The sequence below is a fragment of the Hylobates moloch genome, unplaced genomic scaffold (genome assembly GCF_009828535.3).
Source record: "Hylobates moloch isolate HMO894 unplaced genomic scaffold, HMol_V3 SCAFFOLD_4, whole genome shotgun sequence".
Classification (NCBI taxonomy): Eukaryota; Metazoa; Chordata; class Mammalia; order Primates; family Hylobatidae; genus Hylobates; species Hylobates moloch.
In genome coordinates this window covers 40672458-40695800 of record NW_026652279.1, presented here as the reverse complement: position 1 = coordinate 40695800, position 23343 = coordinate 40672458, and the positions used below count along the sequence as shown (strand labels likewise).

Here is a 23343-nt window from a genome sequence, read left to right as displayed (position 1 = left end):
GCATATATATTTAAGATAGTTAGCTCTTCTTGTTGAATTGATCCCTTTACCATTATGTAATGGCCTTCTTTGTCTCTTTTGATCTTTGTTGGTTTAAAGTGTGTTTTATCAGAGACTAGGATTGCAACCCCTGCCTTTTTTTTGTTTTCCATTTGCTTGATAGATCTTCCTCCATACCTTTATTTTGAGCCTATTTTCGTCTCTGCATGTGAAATGGGTCTCCTGAGTACAGCACACTGATGGGTCTTGACTCTATCCAATTTGCCAGTCTGTGTCTTTTAATTGGAGCATTTAGTCCATTTACATTTAAGGTTAATATTGTTATGTATGAATTTGATCATGTCATTATGATGTTAGCTGGTTATTTTGCTTGTGAGTTGATATGACTTCTTCCTAGCATCGATGGTCTTCACAAGTTGGCATGGTTTTGCAGTGGCTGGTACTGGTTGTTCCTTTCCATGTTTAGTGCTTCCTTCAGGAGCTCTTTTAGGGCAGGCCTGATGGTGACAAAATCTCTGCATTTGCTTGTCTGTAAGGCATGTCTGTAAAGCATTGTCTGTAGAGCTTCACTGATGAAGCTTAGTTTGGCTGGATATGAAATTCTGGGTTGAAAATTCTTTTCTTTAAGAATGTTGAATATTGGCCCCCACTCTCTTCTGGCTTGTAGAGTTTCTGCCGAGAGATCCGCTGTTAGTCTGACGGGCTTCCTTTTGTGGGGGTAACCCGACCTTTCTCTCTGGCTGCCCTTAACATTTTTTCCTTCATTTCAACTTGGGTGAATCTGACAATTGTGTGTCTTGGAGTTGCTCTTCTTGAGGAGTATCTTTGTGGCGTTCTCTGTATTTCCTGAATTTGAATTTCGGCCTGTTTTCCTAGGTTGGGGAAGTTCTCTTGGATAATATCCTGCAGAGTGTTTTCCAGCTTGGTTCCATTCTCCCCGTCACCTTGAGTTACACCAATCAGACGTAGATTTGGTCTTTTCACATAGTTCCATATTTCTTGGATGTTTCGTTTATTTCTTTTTACTCTTTTTTCTCTAAACTCTTCTGCTCACTTCATTTCATTCATTTGATCTTGAATCACTGATAACCTTTCTTCCAGTTGATCGAATCGGCTGCTGAAGCTTGTGCATTCATCACGTAGTTCTCATGCCATGGTTTTTAGCTCCATCAGGTCATTTAAGGACTTCTCTACATTGGTTATTCTAGTTAGCCATTTGTCTCATCTTTTTTCATGGTTTTTAGCTTCTTTGCGATGGGTTCAAACTTCTCCTTTAGCTCGGAGAAGTTTGATCGTCTGAAGCCTTCTTCTCTCAACTTGTCAAAGTCATTCTCTATCCAGCTTTGTTCCGTTGCTGGTGAGGAACTGCCTTCCTTTGGAGGGGGAAACGCGCTATGATTTTTAGAATATTTAGCTTTTCTGCTCTGTTTTTTCCCCATCTTTGTGGTTTTATCTACCTTTGGTCTTTAATGATGGTGACATACAAATGGGGTTTTGGTGTGGATGTCCTTTCTGTTTGTTACTGTCCGTCACCACTTCCCTTGGCCAGGAAAGGGAATTCTCTGACCCCTTGCACTTCCTGGGTGAGGCGATGCCTCACCCTGCTTCGGCTCATGCTTGGTGGGCTGTACCCACTATCCTGCCCCCACTGTCCTGCCCCCACTGTCTGACAAGCCCCAGTGAGATGAACCTGGTACTTCAGTTGGAAGTGCAGAAATCACCCATCTTCTGCATCACTCATGCTGAGAGTTGTGGACTGGAGCTGTTCGTATTTGGCCATCTTGGAACCGCCATCTCCTCTAACCTTTTTTCACGCTTCTTAGCTTCCTTGCACTGTGTTAGAATATGCTCCTTAAGCTTGGAGGAGTTTGTTGTTACCCATTTTCTGAAGCCTACTTTTGTCGGTTAATCAGACTCATTCTTCATCTAGTTTTATTCTCTTGCTGGCGAGGCACTGTGATTCTTTCGTGGTGAAGAGGTGTTCTGGTTTTTGGAATTTTCAGCGTCTTTGCACTGGTTTCTCCCCATCTTCACGGATTTATCTACCTTTGGTCCTTGATGTTGGTTACCTTCTGATGGGGTCTTTGAGTGGATGTGCTATTCTTTTCTGTTTGTTAGTTTTCCTTCCAACAGTCAGGCCTCTCTGCTGCAGGTTGGCTGGAGTTTGCTGGAGGTCCACTCCAGACCCTGTTTGCCTGGGTATCACCAGCGGAGGCTGCAGAACAGCAAAAAAAAAAACCAGCCGTTTTTTCCTCTGGAACGTTTGTCCCAGAGGGGCACCTACCAGATGCCAGCCAGAGCTCTCCTTATGAGGTTTCTGTCAGCCCCTACTGGGAGGTGTCTCCCATTCAGGAGGTATGGAGGTCAGGGATCCACTTGAGCAGGCAGTCTGACCCTTAGTATAGCTCAGACACTCTGCTGGGAGTCCACTGCTTTCTTCAGAGCTGTCAGACAGGGATGTTTAAGTCTGCTGAAGCTGTGCCCACAGCAACCCCTTCCCCTAGGTGCTCTGTCCCAGGGAGATGGGGGTTTTGTCTGTGTATCCCTTATGGTGGCTGCTGCCTTTTTTTCAGAGATGCCCTGCTGAGAGAGGAGAAATGTGGCAGTCTGGCCACAGCAGCCTTGCTCAGCTGCAGTGAGCTCTGCCCAGTTCAAACTTCCTAGCTGCTTTGTTTACTCTGTGAGCTTAAAACCGGCTACTCAAGCTGCACCAATGGTGGATGCCCCTCCCCCCACCAAGCTCAAGTGTCCCAGGTTGATCTCTGACTGCTGTTGTGCTGGCAGTGAGAATTTCAAGCCAGTGGATCTTAGTTTGCTGGGCTCTGTGGGGGTGGGACCCACCGAGCCAGACCACTTGGCTCCCTGACTTCAGCACCCATTTCCAGGGGAGTGAACAGTTCTGTCTCGCTGGTATTCCAGGCGCCACTGGGGTGTGGAAAGAAAAACACCTGCAGCTAGTTCGGTGTTTTCCCTAATGGCCACGCAGTTTTGTGCTTGAAACCCAGGGCCCTGGTGGGGTAGGCACCATAGGGAATCTCCTGGTCTGTGGGGTTGGGAAGACCATGGGATAAATGCAGTATCTAGGCTGGAGTGTGCATCCTTCCTCAGGCTCAGTCCCTCATGGCTTCCCTTGGTTAGGGGAGAAAATTCCCCGACTTCTTGCACTTCCCGGGTGAGGCGATGCCCCACCCTGCTTCAGATCACCCTCCGTGGGCTGCACCCACCGTCCAACCATTCCCAATGAGATGAACCAGGTACCTCAGTTGGAAATACAGAAATCACCCACCTTCTGTGTCGATCTCTCTGGGAACTGCAGACCAGAGTTGTTCCTATTTGGCCATCTTGCCAGCAATCCCCTTGTTTGCCAGTATTTTTTAAGCTTTTTGCATATCAAATGGAACTAATTGAAATGTGATCTATATAACGGATGCCATTACTGAATATATTATACTTAAGATTACATTTAATTTTGTAATCTTGGTTATAGAGCGGTTATACTGTTGGTTTATGTTGAACTTAAACCAAGCAATACTCCCATTTTTTTCTGTTTTAAAACATTGTTAAACAGTTTTTCAATCATATACTTTAGCAGTTGATGCTTTTTAAATGAAAATGTAGACTTTTCTATGTATCCCTATTAGTATAATTTTCTGTTCAACCTGTGGTACTGATATGAAGATATGTGGAAAGCACATTATATTATCAAATATCTTGATACGTTTTTTAGAGTTGGTTTGAAAATTGGTGGAGATTGTTTGATGACTGCTCTTTTTCAGTAGAAGGGGATATAAATTAGCAGTGTTTAAATTTGAGTAAGAAAGGTTGTATTACTTTATTTGCATTGCTATAAAGGGATACCTGAGACTAGGTAAGTTATAAGAAAAGAGATTTATTTTGGCTCACAGTACTGCAGGCTGTACAGGAAGTGGGATGTCAGCATCTGCTTCTGGTGAGCACGTCTGAAAGCTTACAATCATGGTGGAAGGAAAAGGAGGAGCAGAGTATCATGTGGTTAGACAGGGAGCAAGAGAGAGAGGCAGGAGGTGCCAGGTTCTTTTAAACAACTAGGTCTCATATGAACTTACAGGGTAAGAACTCACTCATTATCGTGAAGACTACCATACCATGATGGTGCTGTCCTCATGATAATGAGTGAGTTCTGACTCTGTAAGATTAGTCATCAAGGCAGAGAGATCTGCCTCCATGACCCAAACACTATACCCATTTCCAACATCAGACATCACATTTCAACATGAGATTTGGAGGGGACACATATTCAAACTGTATTATGAGGCCAGAGAAATGAAATGGCTCAGCTGTGGAATGGAATGGTAAAGTTCAAGTTTTGTCAGGAATACCTTTGTAGAGTGTCCTGGCCTGCTCCACTTGCATCTGCAAGGATGATGGGTCCTCCTGATGTGGCCAGGTTCAAAAGGCTACTCTGGCCATTGTTTCCTACAAGGAATCTGGTTCATAATTGGCATATCTGCAGGGAGCATCCACTGTACTCCCTTCAAAGGCCTCCAAGGATGTTATTGTGAATTTTTTTTCCAGAAAGAAAATAATTTTCTCCATTTCAGGCACATTATCATGGTCCCCAGCATCCTCCCATCTCACAGATCCTGCAATTCTGGTGCATTCTGGACTCCAAATAACCCTGTGTATATATATAGAGAGACAGAGATTGCCTCTATCTACATAGATTCATAAGCTTCCCCAAAATGATCTTGGTATCAATGAAGGGAGAATTCAGGTACATTTCACCATCAGCCTCACAGCATGGCAGCCATTGATTTGTCCTGTGGCTTCCTTACCAGGGAACCAATCTTCCTTTATGAGAAAAAGACAAAGACATAATAGAAAGGATGGTGGGTGACTGTCTGGCAAATTGGTATCAGGATTCAGTGAACTTTGGTGATATGACTGTGGAGTTCACCCAGTGGAGTGAACTTTACTGGACATGATTCAGAGATACGTCTGCAGATACATGATACTGGAGAACAGCAAGCACCTGGGCTCAGAGATTTCAGCTCTTTATACACAGCCTGATCTCTTAGTTACAATAAAAAGAGTTGAAGACAGTTGAGAGTGGAGTTCTTCAAGAAGCTACAATAGAGGGGAACTCTGTGATTGTAAGAATTGTAGAGAAAACTTCAGTGAACAGTTACGCCCAAGAATGAATCAGGAAGAAACTGAAACGCTGAACAGACCAATATCAATCAATATGACACACATGAGAGCTCAGAATAGAGGGAACACTTCTGAGTGTAACCAGTGTAGAAAAGACATCCATACTCTGCAGAAGAAAACGTCTATTGGCCAGGAGCTTCCTTAGTTTAATTAGTTTGCAAAAGTCTTCACCCTGACTCCAAGCCTTGCTATGCATCTGCAAGAAAACCCTACAAACTTAAGGAATGCGGAAAAGCTTTCAAGTATTTGCAGTCCTTAAAAATGCCCCACTTAAAAGGCATAGAATGGTAAGGTAGATGAAAAAAGCAAGACTCATCTCTCTGCTGTCTTCAAGAGACCCATTGCACACCTAACAGTACCCACAGGCTCAGAGTAAAGGGTTGGAGAAATATCTGTCACACAAATCAAAAACAAAAAAGTAGTTCCTATTCTCATATCAGATAAAACAGACTTTAAACCAACAACCATATATAAGGATAAAGAAGGACATTACATAATGATGAAGGGGTTAATTTGATATGAAAATTTAACTATGCCAAATATATATGCACCCAAATTGGAGCACCCAGATTCATAAAACAAGTACCCCTAGACCTATAAAAAGACTTAGACAGCTACACAATAATAGTGAGGTCTTTAAAACCCCATTGGGAGCATTAAACAGATTCTTGAAGCAGAAAACTTAACAATGAAATTCTGGATTAAATTCAACACTTGACCTAATTGGAACTAATATAGGTCTACAGAATGTTCCACCCATCTACTATAGGATAATCACTCTTCTCATCTGCACACAGAACATACTCCAAACTTGACCACATCCTGGTCCATAAAGCAAGTCTCAATAAACTCAAACAAACTGAAATCATATCAAACATACTCTCAGAAAACAGTGGAATAAAAATAATCAATGCCAAGATCTTTTATTACCACACAATTACATGAAAATTTTAAAAACTTGCTCCTGATTGACTTTTGGTAAACAGTGAAATTAAGGCAGAAATAAAAAAATTATTTGACATAAATGAAAACAGAGACATAACATACTAAAATCTCTGGGATGCAGCAAAAGCAATGTTAAGAGGAAAGTTTATAGTACTAAACGCCTGTCTCAAAAAGTCATAAAGATCTCAAATTAATGATCTAACATCAAATCTAGAGGAAGTGGAAAAACAAGAACAAACTAATCCTAAAGCTAGCATCGGAAAAGAAAGAACTAAAATCAGAGCAGAACTAAATAAAATCGAGACCCCCAAAATCCATACAATGTGTCGACAAAACAAAAAGTTGGTTCTTTGAAAGAATAAATATTGGTAGAACACTAGCTAGATTAACAAAGAAAAAAGAGGGAAGATCCAAATAAGCAATCAGAAGCAACAAAGGTGACATTACAACTGATCTCACAAAAGTATAAAATATCCTCCAAGACTACTATGAACACCTCTTTGCACACAAACTACGTTATCTAGAGGAAATGGATAAATCCCTGGAAACACAGCCTCCCAAGAATGAATCAGGAAGAAATTGAAACCCTGAACAGACCAATATCAAGTTCCAAAATTAAATCAGTAGTGAAAAACCTGCCAAACAAACAAAAAAAAAGCTCCAGACAAGATGGAGTCACAGTCAAATTCTACCAGACATACAGAGAAAGCTGGTACCAATTCTTCTGATATTATTCCAAAATTCAGGGAAGAGGGACCTCCTTTATTATTCATTTTATGAAGCCAGTATCACACTGATACCAAAACCTGGCAAAGACACAATGAAAAAAGAACAATACAGGCCAATATCCCCAATGAACATAGATGCAAAAATCCTCAACAGAATACTAAGAAAAAGAATCCAACAACACAACAAAAAGTTAATTCACCATGATCAATTAGACTTCACTCCTAGGATGCAAAGTTGATTCAACATATGCAAATCAATAAATCACAACATAAAAAATTAAAAACCATATGATCATCTCAATTTACACACAAAATGCTGTTGATAAAATCTAACATCTCTTCATAATAAGAAACATCAACAAACTAGGCAACGAAGGAATATATACCACAGAATGGTAAGAGCTATTTATAATAAACCTATAGCCAATATCATACTGAACAGGCTAAAGCTGAAAGCATTTCCCTTGAGAACTGGAACGAGACAAGGATGCTTACTCTCAACACTCTTATTCAACATAGTACTAGAAGTCCTACCCAGAGCAATCAGGCAAGAGAAAGAAATAAAAGGCATCCAACTAGGAAAAGAAGAAGAAAAACTATGTCTTTTTGATGATGATATAATTCTATACCTAGAAAACCCTGAAGACTCCACTGAAAAGCTCGTGGAACTGATGAGTTCAGTAAAGTTTCCAGATACAAAATCAGTAGCATTTCTATCTACCAATAATGTTCAAGCTGCAAACCAAACAAAGAAAACAAATCCCATATACAATAGTCACAAGCAAAAAATACCTAGGAATACATCTAACCTAAGATATGAAATATCACTTTAAGGAGAAGCACAAAACACAGCTGAAAGAAATCATAGGTGACACAAAAAAATGGAAAAATATTTCATGCTTATGGATTGGAAGAACCAATATTGTTAAAATGGCCATACTTCCCAAAGCAATGTAAAGATTCAACGCTATACTTATCAAACTATCAGAGTCATTCTTTACAGAATTAGAAAAAAACTATTATAAATTCATGTGGAATCAAAAAAGAGCCCAAATAGCCAAATCAAACCTAAGCAAAAAGAACAAAGCCAGACACATTACATTACCTGACTCAAACTATACTACTATAAGTGTACAGTAACCAAAACAGCATCCTACAGGTACACAAAGAGAGATAGACCAATGGAACAGAATAGAGAACCCAGAAATAAAGCCACACACCCACAGCCATCTGATCTTTGACAAAGTCAACAAAAATAACCAATGGGAAAAGTACTCCCTGTTCAATAAATGGTGCTGTGATACTTGGCTACCTATATGCAGAAAAATGAACTAGACCTCTACCATACACAAAAATTAACTCAAGATGGTTTAAAGTTTTAAATGTCAGACCTCAAACTATAAGAATCCTAGAAATCTTGTGAAATATCATTCTGGACATTGGCCTTGGGAAAGAATTTATGACTAGGTCTTCAAAAGCAATTACAGCAAAATCAAAAATTGACAAGTTGGACCTAATTAAACTAAGGAACTTCTGCACAGCAAGATAAACTGTCACCAGAAGAAACAGATATACCACAGAATGGTAGAACATGTTTACAAACTATGCATCAAACAAAGGTCAAATATCCAGGATCTATAAGGAACTTAGATAATTCAACAAGCAAGAAACATATAACCCCATTAAAAACTGGGCAAAACACATTAACAGACACTTTTCAAAAGAAGACATACAAGTGTTCAATAAAAATGAAAAAATACCCCACATAACTAATCATCAGAGAAATGCAAATCAAAAACCACAATGAGATATTATCTCCTACCCATCAGAATGGCTATTATTAAAAAGTCTAAAAACCACAAATGCTGACAAAGCTGTGGAGGAAAAGGAATCTTTGTACACCTTTGGTGGGAATGTTACTAGTTCAGCTACTGTGGAAAGCAGTTTGGAGATTTCACAAACAAAATTGATCTACCATTTGACCCAGAAATCCCATTACTGGATATATATCCAAAGAAAAATAAATTGTTCTACCAAAATGACACAAGTACGTTCATTGCAGCACTATTCACAATATCAAAGACGTGGAATCAACCCAGGTGCCCCTTGACAGTGGATTGGAGGAAGCAAATTGGTGCATATACACTACAGAGTATTATGCAGCCATAAAGAAATGAAATCACGTTCTTTGCAGCTATATGGATGCAGCTGGAGGCCATTATCTTAAGAAAATTTACACAGGAACAGAAAACCAAACACCACATGTTCTCAAGTATACATGGGAGCTAAACATTGGATGTACTTGGATAAAAGATGGCAAAAATAGACACTAGAGACTACTAGGGGGCAAGAGTTAATAAATTGACTGTTGGGTACTATGCTTACCTCAGCATCACTCAATATACCCATGCAGCACACCTATACATGTACCTCCTGAATCTAAAATAAAAGTTGAAATTATTTTTAAAAACCACAAAATAAACATACATGAATATATAAAAAGACAAGACAGTATAGAGAATATAAAGCTTAGTACATATGACATAAAATGCTTGCATTACAAATCACTTCTGTTGGTTAAGAGAAAAGTTAGAGAAAATTAGATGATTAGGTGATTATTTTAAGAACAGATAAAGAAAATTAAGTAACAGTCTTCAAAACAAAGATCTTAGTGTTTTGCCACTTAAGTTTTAGTGAAGAAATATTTTTGGGTATTTACTGCAGACAGGGTATTACATAAATGAATGAAAATAATATTTATCATTCAGTTCTGTCAAATTATTTTTAATTATGAATTTCTGAAGGACTATGAGTGTGTCAGATGATATGTGTCTGTAGCATCTACGTGCTGGTACATAGTATCTGTGAAGTGTTTATTACAGTAGTAAATCTTCTATATGTCAATCATCATATGAATTTATGACTGCTCATGAAATCTTTTGACCATATATTTTTCTTGCTTGATTCAGGCAAGATAATAAAAGTTTTTAAATTTTAACTTATATGGTAGGTAACAAATAATATCCTGACAAAAGAATCAAGAAATAATAGAACACAAACAAGTAGAAACACATCTCATGCTCATGGATGGGTACAATCAATATTGTGAAAATGACCACATTGCCAAGAACAATCTACAGATTCAATGCAATTCCCATTAAAATACCATCATCATTCTTCACAGAACTAGAAAAAACAATCCTAAAAATAATGTGGAACCAAAAAAGAGCCTGCATAACCAAAGCAAGACTAAGCAAAAAGAACAAATCTGGAGGCATCACATGACCTGACTTCAAACTATACTACAAAACTGTAGTTAACAAAACAGCATGGTACAGATATAAAAATAGACATGTAGGGAAATGGAACTAAATAGGGAACCCAAAAATAAAGCCAAACACTTACAGCCAACTGATCTTTGACAAACCAAACAAAAACATAAAGTGGGAAAAAACACCCAATTCAACAAGTGGTGCTGGTATAATTGGCAAGTCACATGTAGAGAATGAAAGTGGATCCACATCTCTCACCTTATAGAAAAATCAACTCAAGATGGATCAAAGGCTTGAATCTAAGACCTGAAACCACAAAAATCCTAGAAGATATCATTGGAAAAACTCTTCTAGACATTGGCGTAGGCAAAGAGCTCATGACCAAGATGCAGCAAAAACAAAGATAAATAGATGGGACTTAGTTAAACTAAAAAGCTTCTGCACAGCAAAAGAAATAATTAGAGTAAACAGGCAACCCACAGAGTGGGAGAAAATCTTGGCAACCTATGCATCTGACAAAGGACTATATCTGGAATCTACAATAAACTCAAACAAATCAGCAAGGAAACAAATAAAAACAATCCCATCAAAAAGTGGGCTAAGGACATGAATAGACAGTTCTCAAAAGATGTACAAGTGGACTGGGCACAGTGGCTCACACCTATAATCCCAGCACTTTAGGAAGCTGAGGTGGGTGGATCATGAGGTCAAGAGTTGGAGACCATCCTGGCCAACATGGTGAAAGCCCGTCTCTACTAAAAATACAAAAATTAGCTGGACGTGGTGGCGTGCTTCTGTAGTCCAGCTGCTTGGGAGGCTGAGGCAGGAGAATCGCTTGAACCTGAGAGGCAGAGGTTGCAGTGAGCTGAGGTCATGCCACTGCACTCCAGCCTGGCAACAGAGTGAGACTCTGTCTCAAAAAAAAAAAAAAAAAAAAAAGATGTACAAGTGGCCAAGAAACATATGAAAAAATGCTCAACATCACTAATTATCAGGGAAATGCAAATCAAAACCACAATGTGATGCCACCTTACTCCTGCAATAATGGCCACAATTAAAAAATAAAAAAAATAGGCATTGGTGTGGATGTGGTGAAAAGGAAACACTTTTACACTGTTGGTGGGAATGTAAACTAGTACAACCACTCTGGTAAACAGTATGGAGATTCCTTAAATAACTTTTGATAAAAAAAAAAAAAGCTGTTAGAATAGATAAATACAGTGAAAAGGTACAAACTAAGTAGGGACACATGAAACTCAATAGAACCTGTGCAGTTAGAACCATATTCATATTTTGAGGTTATTTTATTTCTGTAAAAAAAATTCAACTGTCACATTAATGATTATTCATTTAAATTCTGGTTGTTTTTTGTAATTAATTTGGATTTTTTGTTTTATGTGTGTAAAGAGTCATAAGTGTGAAAAATTTATATTTTATTTTGTTTTTATACCTAAGTAAAATTTCTAAGAGTAAGTCAAAAGTAAAGAATATCAAAAAATTCAAAGGTCTGCCCATTATTCAAAGTTGAGAAAAATTTATTTATTTTGTGTTTCGATCATTAATGGCCCAGTTGAAACACAACTTTCTACATTAGCTTTTCTTGATTTTTCTTACTGTAATTAATCTCCTCCTTCTTTAGAGTCTATAGAAATTACTACATTTTAGTTTTATTTTTCTTACTTGTCTGCTTGTTTTGTCTCTCTTGTTAGATAGTATGATTTGAAGAAAAACTGATGTGTGTGTTATAATCTGGGACAATACATTTTTAAAAATTTAATTTAAAGTTCCGGGATACATGTGAAGGACATCCAGGTTTGTTAACGTAGATAAACATGTGTCATGGAGGTTTGCTGCACCTAACAAACCCATCACATCCGTATTGAGCCCTGCATGCAGCTATTTATTATGACACTTTCCCTCCCTCCCAACCTCTCCCAGCAGGCCCCAGTATGTGTTGTTCCCAATGTGTTCTCATTGTTCAGCTCCTACTTAATAAGTGAGAACATGCGGTGTTTGGTTTTCTGCTCCTGTGTTAGTTTGCTGAGGATAATGGCTTTGAGCTCCATCCTTGTCCCTGCAAAGATCATGATCTCATTCTTTTTTTGGCTGCATAGTATTCCATGGTGTATATGTATCATATTTTCTTTATCCAGACTATCATTGATGGGCATTTGGGTTGATTCCATGTCTTTGGTATTATGAATAGTGCTGTAATGAACATATGCATGTATATATCTTCATAATAGAATGATTTATATTCCTCTGGGTATATACCCAGTAATGGGATTGCAGGGTCAAATAGTATTTCTGGTTGTAGGTCTCTGAGGAATTGTCACACTGTCTTCCACAATGGTTGAACTAATTTACATTCCCACCAACAGTATAAAAGCATTCTTATTTCTCCACAGCCTCACCAGCATCTGTTGTTTCTTGACTTTTTAATGATCACCATTCTGACTGGAGTGAGATGGTATCACATTGTGGTTTTGATTTGCATTTCTCTAATGATCAGTGATATTGAACTTTTTTTCATGTTTTTTGGACGCATGGATGTTATCTTTGGAGAAGTTTCTGTTCATGTCCTTTGCCCACTTTTTAATGGATTCTTTTTTTCTTTTTTTTTCTTGTAAATTTGTTTAAATTCCTTGTAGATTCTGGATATTAGACCTTTGTCAGATGGATAGATTGCAAAATTTTTCTCCCATTCTGTAGGTTGTGTGTTTACTCTGATGATAGTTTCTTTTGCTGGGCAGAAGCTCTTTAGCTTAATTAGATCCCGTTTGTCAATTTTTGCTTTTGTTGCAATTGCTTTTGATGTTTTTATCATGAAATCTTTGCCCGTGCCTATGTCCTGAATGGTATTGCCTAGATTTTCTTCCAGAGTTTTTATAGTTTGGGGTTTTACATTTAAGTGTTTAATCCATTTTGAGTTAATTTTTTTATAAGTTTTAAGGAAGGGATCCAGTTTCAATTTTCTGAATATGGCTTGCCAGTTCTCCCAGTGCCATATATTAAATAGGGAATCCTTTCCCCATTGCTTCTTTTTGTCAGGTTTGTTGAAGTTCAGATGGTTGTAGATGTGTGGTCTTATTTCTGAGATCTATATTCTGTTCCATTGGTCTGTCTGTTTTGGTACCAGTACCATGCTGTTTTGGTTACTGTAGCCTTGTGGTATAGCTTAAAGTCGGGTATCATGGTGCCTGCAGCTTTCTTCGTTTTGCTTAGAATTTTCTTGGTTATATGGGCTCTTTTTTGGCTCCGTATGAATTTTAAAGTAGTTTTTTCTCATTCTGTGAAGAATGTCAGTGGTATTTTAATGGAAATAGCATTGAATCTTTAAATTACTTTAGGTAGTATGGCCATTTTCACAATATTGATTCTTCCTGCCTATGAGCATGGAATGTTTTTTCCATTTGTTTATGTCCTCTCTGATTTCCTTGAGCAGTGGTTTGTAGTTCTCCTTGAAGAGCTCCTTGACATCCATCGTTAGCTGTATTCCTAGGTATTTTATTCTCTTTGTAGCAATTGTGAATGGGAGTTCATTCATGATTTGGCTCTCTGCTTGTCTGTTGTTGGTATGTAGGAATGGTTGTGATTTTGCACATTGATTTTGTATGCTGAGACTTTGCTGAAGTTGCTTATCAGCTTAAGCTTTTAGGCTGAAGCGATAGGATTTTCTATATGTATGATTATGTTATCTACAAACAGAGACAGTTTGACTTCCTCTCTTCCTATCTGAATACCCTTTATTTCTTTCTCTTGCCTGACTTCCCTGGCCAGAACTCCCAATACTATGTTGAATAGGAGTGGTGAGAGAGGGCATCCTTGTCTTGTGCTGGTTTTCAAGGGAAATGCTTCCAGCTTTTGCTCATTCAGTATGATATTGGCTGTGGGTTTGTTCTAAATGGCTCTTATTATTTTGAGTTATGTTCCATCAATACCTAGCTTATTGAAAGTTTTTAACATGAAGAGATGTTGAATTTTATAAAAGGCCTTTTCTGCATCTATTAAGATAATCCTGTGGTTTTTTGTCTTTAGTTTTGTTTACGTGATGAATTACATTTATTGATTTGAATATGTTGTTACCAGCCTTGCATCCCGGGGATGAAGCCAGCTTGATCGTGGTAGATAAACTTTTTGATGTGCTGTTGGACTTGGTTTGCCAGTATTTTATTGAGGGTTTTTGCATTGATGTTCATCAGGATATTGGCCTGAAGTTTCTTTTTTAGTTGTATCTCTGCCAGGTTTTGGTATCAGGATGATGCTGGCCTCATAAAATGATTGATGCAGGAGTCCTTCCTTTTAATTTGTTTGAAATAGTTTCAGAATAAATGGTACCAGCTCCGCTTTGTACCTCTGGTAGAATTCAGCTATAAATCTGTCTGGTCCTGGGCTTTTTTTGGTTGATAGGCTATTTATTACTGCCTCAATTTCAGAACTCATTATTTTTCTATTCAGGGGTTTAACTTCTTCCTGCTTCAGTCTTGGGAGGGTGTATGTGTTCAGGAATTTATCCATTTCCTCTGGATTTTCTGATTTATATAGTATGCAAATAAATTAATGCAAATAAACTAATTTATTTGTTTATAGTATTCTCTGATAGTTGTTTGGATTTCTGTGGGGTCAGTGGTGATATCCCCTTTATCATTTTTTATTGTATCAATTTGATTCTTCCATCTTTATTAGTCTAGCTAGTGGTCTATTTCATTATTCTTTCAAAAAACCAGCTCCCGGATTTGTTGACTTTTTTGAAGGGTTTTTCATGTCTCTATCGCCTTCAGTTCTGCTCTGATCTTGGTTATTTCTTGTCTTCTGCTATCTTTGGGGTTTGTTTGCTCTTGGTTCTCTAGTTGTGATATTATGGTGTCAATTTGAGATCTTTCTCGCTTTTCGATGTGGGCATTTAGTTCTATAAATTTCCTTCTTAACACTGCTTTTTCTGTGTCCCAGAGATTCTGGTGTATTGTTTATTTGTTCTCATTGGTTTCACAGAACTTCTTGATTTCTGCCTTAATTTCATTACCCAGGAGTCATTCAGGAGCATGTCGTTGCATTTCCATTTAGTTGTGTGGGTTTGACTGTGTTTCTTAGTCTTCAGTTCTAATTTGATTGCTGCATGGTCTGAGAGACTGTTACGATTTTAGTTCTTTTGCATTTGCTGAGGAGTGTTTTACTTCAATTAAATGATTGATCGATTTTAGAGTAAGCCACATGTGGTGCTGAGAAGAATGTATATTCTGCTGTTTTTGGATGGAGAGTTCTGTAGATACCCAGACCAACTTAAGCCAGAGCTGAGTTTGAGTCCTGAAGATTCTTGTCAACTTTCTGTCTCAGTGATCTAATATTGACAGTGAAGTATTAAAGTCTCCTATTATTATTGTGGAAGTCTAAATCTTTTTGTAGATTTCTAAGAACTTGTTTTATGAATTTCGTTGCTCTTGAAGTGAGGCATAGAAATTTAGGATAGTTAGCTCTTCTTGTTGAATTGAACTTTTTACCATTATGTAATGCCCTTCTTTGTCTTTTTTGATCTTTGTTGGTTTAAAGTCTGTCTTGTCAGAAACTAGGATTGCAACCCCTGCTTTTTTCTGCTTTTTATTTGCTTGGTAGATTTTCCCTCATCCTTTTATTTTGAGCCTATGTGTGTCCCTGCATGTGAGAAGGGTCACTTGAATACAGCACACCAATGGGTCTTGACTCTTTACCAGCTTGCCATTCTGTGTCTTTTAATTGGGGCATTTAGCTCATTTACATTTAAGGTTAATATTGTTAGGTGTGAATTTGATCCAGTCATCATGATGCTAACTGGTTATTTTGCAGACTTGTTGATGTAGTTGCCTTATAGCGTCATTGTTCTTTGTACTTCAGTGTGGTTTTGTGGTAGCTGGTAACAGTTTTTTGTTTGTTTGTTTGTTTGTTTGCTTGTTTGTTTTCATATTTAGTGCTTCCTTTGGGAGCTCTTGCAAGATGGGCCTAGTGGTGACAAATTCTCTCAGCATTTGCTTGTCTGAAAAGGATTTTATTTCTCCTTCACTTATGAAGCTTTGTTTGGCCATATATGAAATTCTGGGTTGAGTATTCTTTTCTTTAAGATTGTTAAATATTGGCCCCTAATCTTTTTTGGCTTGTAGGGTTTCTGCTGAGAGGTCTGCTGTTAGTCTGATGGACTTGCCTTTGTAGGTTACCTGGCCTTTCTTTCTGGCTGCCCATAATATTTTTTCCTTCATTTCGACCTTACAGAATCTGATATTATGTGCCTTGGGGTTGATCTTCTTATGGAGTATCTTACTGGGGTCTCTGGATTTCCTGAATTTGAATGTGGGCCTGTCTTGCTAGGTTAGGGAAGTTCTTGTGGATGATATCTTGAAGTACGTTTTCCAACTTGGCCCTGTTCTCCCTTTCAGGTACTTCAATCAGTCAGAAGTTTGGTCTTTTTACATAACCCCATAGGTCCTGGAGGTTTTGTTCATTCCTTATTATTTTTTCTTTTCTTTCTTTTTTTTTTTTTTTCCTAATCTTATCTGCCTGTCTTGTTTCATCAAGATAGTCTTCGAGCTCTGAAATTCTTTCCTCCGCTTTGTCTATTTGGCTATCAATAATTGTGGGTGCATTGTGAAGTTCTCATGTTGTGTTTTTCAGCTCCATCAGCTCATTTATGTTTCTCTCTAAACTGGTTATTCTGGTTAACAGCTCCTCTAATGTTTTATCATGGTTATTAGCTTTGCATTGGGTTAGAACATGCTCCTTTAGCTCAGTGAAGTTCATTATTACCCACCTTCTGAAGCCTACTTCTGTCAATTCATTCATTTCAGCTTCTGCCCAGTTCTGTGCCCTTGCCAGAGAGGTGTTGCAATAATTTGGAGGACGAGAAGCACTCTGCTTTTTGAGTGTTCAGTGTTTTTTCATTGATTCTTTCCCATCTTTATGAGTTTATCTAGCTTTGATCTTTGAGGCTGCTGACCTCTGGATGGGGTTTTTGTGGGGACTTTTTTGTTAATGTTGTTGCTGCTTTCTATTTGTTATTCTTTTAACGGTCAGGCCCCTCTTCTGGTTTGTTGGGGGTCCACTCCAGACCCTATTTGCCTGGGTCCCTCCCACACCTGAAGGTGTCACCAGTGGAGGCTGCAGAACAGCAAAGATGACTGCCTGCTCCTTTCTCTGGGAGCTCCATCCCAGAGGGGCACCAACTTTGTACCAGCACGAATGGTCCTAAATAAGGTGTCTGGCGACCCTTGTTGGGGGGTTTCACCCAGTCAGGAGGCATGGGATCCGAAATACACTTAACGAAGCACTCTGGCTGGCCTTTGGCAGAGAGAGTGCACTGTGGTGCGGGGGAATCCCACTCATCTGCACTTCCCAGGTTCTGCGGAGCCATCGGGGGAAGACTAAGTCCACTGATCCATGCAGACCATGGCTGCCCCTCCTGCAAGGGGTTCTATCCCAGGGAGATCAGAGTTCTGTCTGTAAATCCCTAGCTGGAGTTTCTGAAATTCCTGCAGAGAGGCCCCCATCCAGTGAGGAGGGATGGGTCAGGGTCCAGCCTAAAGAGGCAGTATGGCCATGATCCACCACAGCCGCTGTGCTACACTGTGGGGAATTCCTCCTGTGTCCAAACCGCTCAGTCTCCCTCGCACCAGCAGGGAAAAAGTGGCAGACTGGAGCTGCAATTATGGCTGCCACCCCTCCCCACAGGACTCAGTCATCTTAGGCAGCAGGCAGCTGCCCCTCCCCTCGGGAACTTGGTAATCTTAGTCTCTAGCTGAGCGGCCGCCGAGAATCTGCACAGCTCTGTGCTTGGGACCCAAGGCCCTGGTCGCATAGGCTCACAAAGGGGATCTTCTGATTTGAGGGTTGCACAGATTCGTGGAAAAAGTATGGTTTTCCAGGTGGCAGGAAAGGTTTTCCAGGCCACCTTGCTTGGCTGGGAGTGGGAGTTCCCCTTGTTACCTGCAGCTCCCAGGTGGGCCGTTGCTCCACTCTGCTTTTCCTGGCTCTCTGTGGGTTGTGCCAACTGCCTATTCAGTTCCAGTGAGAGAACGTGGATACCTCAGTTGCCGGTGTGGGATTCACTTGCAGTTTTCATTCTTCTCTCGCCGTTTTCATTCTTCTTGGTGGGAGCCTCTGACCGCAGCTATTTCCAGTCAATCATCTTGGTCCCTCCCCGCAACAGTAATTTTTTATAAAGAGTTATTCAGTGAAGATTGAATAAATGGATGAATGGATGGAAAGCTAAGGACATCTTCGATTATTTAATGATAGTTAATATGGATATAGGAATAAGATTATTTTTCCAAGGCTTACATGCAATAGAAAAAATCCTTCACCTATCAGGTGGTGGTGGTAGAAATAAGTTACAAATGAAAGTGTAATTATAAAATACAATAGATTAAGTTGTATAAAGGTATTAACTAATCATATATTAGAGTTAGCAAATACACAGCACAAGTGTTAGTATATCTTTTCCTTTATCTATGGCAATCATTCTAAGTAATCCTATTACTCTTTTTTTGGGGGGGGTTCAGTTAAAACCTGAAAATCTTTATCTAGTTGTTGTAACCACTACTCATCAGTTGGATATTGAATGTAAGGTGAAACCTGTCTGATATAAAGGCTGTAGTTTATATTTAATAAGGATGAGGAAAAAAGTAGTTACTAGTTCAAGGAATAGTTCTAGTTCTGTCTCATTACTGAAACCTGGTAGTTCTTACACTTTTCTTCTTAACCCTGGAAGTGACTATGTAATATTCAGGTTTGCTTTTTTTCTACTTGAAACCCTATATTTATGTCTTCTTTAATGGGATTAGTGTTTTCTCCACTGTCCCTGTAATTCAGAAAGGATGATCTTAATCCTCTTTAAAGTGAGTTTCCTCTTTCTACCTAAGATTGAATTGAAAATTGATTCTTTGTTGCCTTGAAACATGACCATCAAGTTATTTCCTGTACAACATTATTAAATATCCCTTGGCAACAGCAACTCTAGATTTTTAGGTTTTAATCAAAATTTTCTGACATCATATGGGCTACACAATTACTATTATCAATAGTAATTGCTTATGTAATAGCAGGGCTTTTAATTTTTTGAATGTAGCTTGCAGGGTACTTTGAATAATAGATGAAGTTTGGTTCAAAGAAACAGGCTGTTGAAAACTTCAGTGAACCAGGTTGAGAATATAAATTGGACACACTGGATGTTCACTTTCATTCTTTTTTTTTTTTTTTTTTGTGACACGGAGTCTTGCTCTGTCGCCAGGCTAGAGTGCAGTGGCACAATCTCAGCTCACTGCAACCTCTATCTCCTGGGTTCAAGTGATTCTCCTGCCTCAGCCTGCCGAGTAGCTGGGACTATGGGCGCCCACCACCACGCCCAGCTAATTTTTTGTGTTTTTAGTAGAGACAGGGTTTCACCATGTTGGCCAGGATGGTCTTTATCTCTTGACGTCATGATCCACCTGCCTCGGCCTCCCAAAGTGCTTGGATTACAGGCATGAGCCACCGCACCTGGCCTTTTTATTCTTATATAAAGAAGTACATGACAACATCATGTTGGAAATATGTCATTCACATTTTTTTTGAAAAAATTATTGGTCTGACAAGAGATAACTATGAACTTATCCTCCTTCTCTTTTGTAGAGTAACCAAAAAGCATGATTAGGCCAAACTAGAAGGAGTGATAATGTTGTGAATAGAGGACTCTGATAAATTCCCATATTTCATATGTAGGAGTCATGGTTGGTCTGGCTATGGAACAGGTCCTAGAGCTAGTCAGAAAGCCCATTGTGAAGATGAAAACAGAACAATAAAATGAAGGGAAAAATACAGTGGATCTCTGACTTTATAAGTTTTCTTTTTACTGCCTAGCTGTCAAACATCTGAATAAAAACTAATTTATCATCTCATGTAGACATAGCTACCACTTCTCTGTGAACTCTGAAATTTATGTTTTGAAGCAAATACAATCTTTATGTATTTGAAGCAAATATTAAATTTATGAAATATGATAATATGAAATTCATGTATTTGAAGCAAATATGATCTTAAAAATAGAAACAAATGTAGCTTAGTGAAAGATGTTAATTTTTTTTTTTTTTTTTTTTTTGAGACAGAGTCTCGCTCTGTCACCCAGGCTGGAGTGCAGTGGCGCAATCTCGGCTCACTGCAAGCTCCGCCTCCCGGGTTCACGCCATTCTCCTGCCTCAGCCTCTCCGAGTAGCTGGGACTACAGGCGCCCGCCACCACGCCCGGCTAATTTTTTGTATTTTTAGTAGAGACGGGGTTTCACCGTGGTCTCGATCTCCTGACCTCGTGATCCGCCCGCCTCGGCCTCCCAAAGTGCTGGGATTACAAGCGTGAGCCACCGCGCCCGGCCAAGATGTTAATTTTGTAACCAAACAGGAAAGGATTTGAATCCTGGTTTTGCTGCTTATTAGCTGTCTTAGGCAAGTAAACAGAAAAATTCAGCCACAGTTTCATTTTTGTAAAACAGAAATACGTATCTGTCTTGCTGTTTTCAGAATTAGAAATAATGTAAATTAATGCCCATATAGGCACTTATTAATAGTGCTTATTAACATTACTCTTTTTAATGCTATAATATTGTTATTTATCCTATACTCTCAATGAATAACTACATGCTATACTTGAGTATATAGTACATTTTATTATTTATATAGCTATCACTACATAATATATGTAAGGAAAATATAATGCTGACCAAATGTAAAATTTAGATATTTTAATTATAATTTTCTTTCTTTCAGAATTACTTACTGTCATCTACCTTTCCAGAGTAAATGGCTTTATGTTGGAACAGAAAGAGGAAATACACATATTGTAAATATTGAATCTTTCATTCTTTCTGGATATGTTATCATGTGGAACAAGGCAATTGAACTGTAAGTTTGAACTTGGATATCACTTTATTGGCTTAAATACTTCATATAGTGATGTAGCATATAGGTCAAATTACAGTTATTTGATACATCTATTACTAATTTATAATGAATTTGAGTGAAAAGTTCAGTAAAATAACCTAAAGCCATAAAAGCTTTTAAAAATAGGTATTACAATATTTTAGGCTTTCCAAATACCATAAATAATTAAGCTTTATATCTAAAAATGTGATGACAAAATAGTAAGGCTTATTCTAAAAGTTATACATAGAAATCTCACTTCATTATAATCAAGCTTAGTATATAGCCACTTTCAGTGAGAATGAATTGTGTTATGTAAAAATAATCATGATCACTGTGTATGATTTTAATGCTTGTAGCTTATTCTTTTCTTGCCTCATTAAAATATTGTTCAGGGCTCAAATATCTTTTAGGTTAAGCTATACATGGTTTTTTTGGGTATATGATTGATGGCAATTACCACTTTGGCTTTGGCACTGATATTTAAGTTTCTGTACATGTAAAATGTGAAATTCTCCAAATATCAAACTCTGTGGAATTTCAAGCCATCTGTATTCGGCCATTTTGCATTGCTATAAAGGAATCCCTGAGACAAGACAATTTATATAGAAAAGAGGTTTAATTGGCTTATGGTTCTACAGGCTTTACAGGAAGCATGGTGCTGGCATCTGCTTAGCTTCCAGCGAGGCCTCAGGAAGCTTACAATCATGGTAGAAGTTAGAAGCAGGCATGTCATATAGTGAAAGGAGCAAGAGGAGGAGTTAGGTGGAGGTGCCACACACTTTCAAACAACAAGATCTCACGAGAATTCATTCACTACTGCAAGAACTCACTTACTATGGCAAGAACTCACTATTACAAGAAGAGCCTTAAGGGGATGGTGCTAAACCATTCAAGAGAAATCCACTTCCCATGATCCAAATACCTCCCACTAGGCCCCACCTTCAACATTTAGGGATTACAATTCAACATGAGCTTTGGGCAGGGACAAATATCCAAACTATATCACCATCTATTTGTAGTACATACATAAGCAATTCTTTTCTAGTAAAATTATTAATCAGAAAAACAACTTTTATTTAACACATATTTATGCTCTATACATATTAGGTCCTTGATAAGATGTTTGACTTGAAGCTGGCTCATTTTCTGCCTCATATATAGTCTAAGTTACAAAATTATTCTGCAAAATTCTGATTAAAACACCTATTTTTGTGAAGCTTGATGCTGGAAATAAATCTTTTACCTAATCTTAATGTTTCAATATGCATGTATATTGCTTCATAGGGAAGGTTGTTACTAGTTATACTCTTGTCATGATACTCCTTTTGTATTATGTCTGAATGAGTCTTTTATTAATGATAATTCTTTCTCCCTCATTAGATTAGGAACTGCTCCAGAGCAGGATTTTTGTTTATTGTTCTTTTCTTGTTCTTCATACTTGGCTTATTTCTGTGCTTTCCAAAGTAGATACTAAATGATTGATGACATTATTGAAGCATTAGTATGATAAATTGTTACATACACACTACTACTGACTTACAACTTTCATTTATGTTTTCAAGATAATTGATTTGAGCTATTTTGCTCATTTTATTGTTCTGTGTGAATATTTCTAAAAACATTAATCCTATAAACAATTATGTTTCCCCCCAAAGTTACTTTATTAGATATTTGGGAGGGTCCTTTTCCCCTGTAATCCTAGTCCTATAAAAGCAATAAAAGGGCTGAATTTAATAGTTTTTACATAATATTATTTCAGGATATTGATAAAAACATACAGGCTTAGATGAACATGAGAAGATTCAGTTATAAAACTTTTAAACAAATTCAATATTAGTGAAAATATATGGATGCATCATTTGTGTTCAGGTTGAATGCTGCTAAAGTAATTGAGAAGAATTCATTATCTTAAGCAAATCAAACATTTCACCACTCTTGCAATGCTGTTCTTATATTCATTTATGTAACAAATCCTTTTCATGGTTCGGATTACTATGTGAACTAGTGACTTATACTTTATTTTAATGTGTTTATATAGTCTATAGAATTTCAAGACTAATGAAGAGTTTTTAAAATGTATATTATAAGGGAGGCTAAAATCAGGAGAAATTAAAGAGTTAAAATAAAGCATTTTTATTTTTCATAATATACACGATTCAGCATTAGAATAGCACCTACTATTTTATATATAAACTTGTGTTTTATTGAGTTGTACATGCCTCTGAAAATGTTCTTGAAATATCTCTGAGAAATTATTAGTAAACCACATGTCATCACTTCCTGAATGTCTCTTGA

The 23343-nt window shown here is 38.0% G+C and overlaps 1 protein-coding gene across 5 annotated transcripts in view; it reads left to right on the top strand.

The window, feature by feature from the left end:
- The window catches only part of STXBP5L (syntaxin binding protein 5L), a 562981-nt gene that overhangs the window by 166074 nt on the left and 373564 nt on the right, over window positions 1–23343 (top strand). For all 5 annotated transcript variants that reach the window (XM_032150070.2, XM_032150069.2, XM_058437438.1 and 2 more), the window contains exon 6: window positions 20893–21027. In XM_032150070.2, the coding sequence (XP_032005961.1) occupies window positions 20893–21027 (135 nt within the window). The remainder of the gene's footprint in view (window positions 1–20892; window positions 21028–23343) is intronic.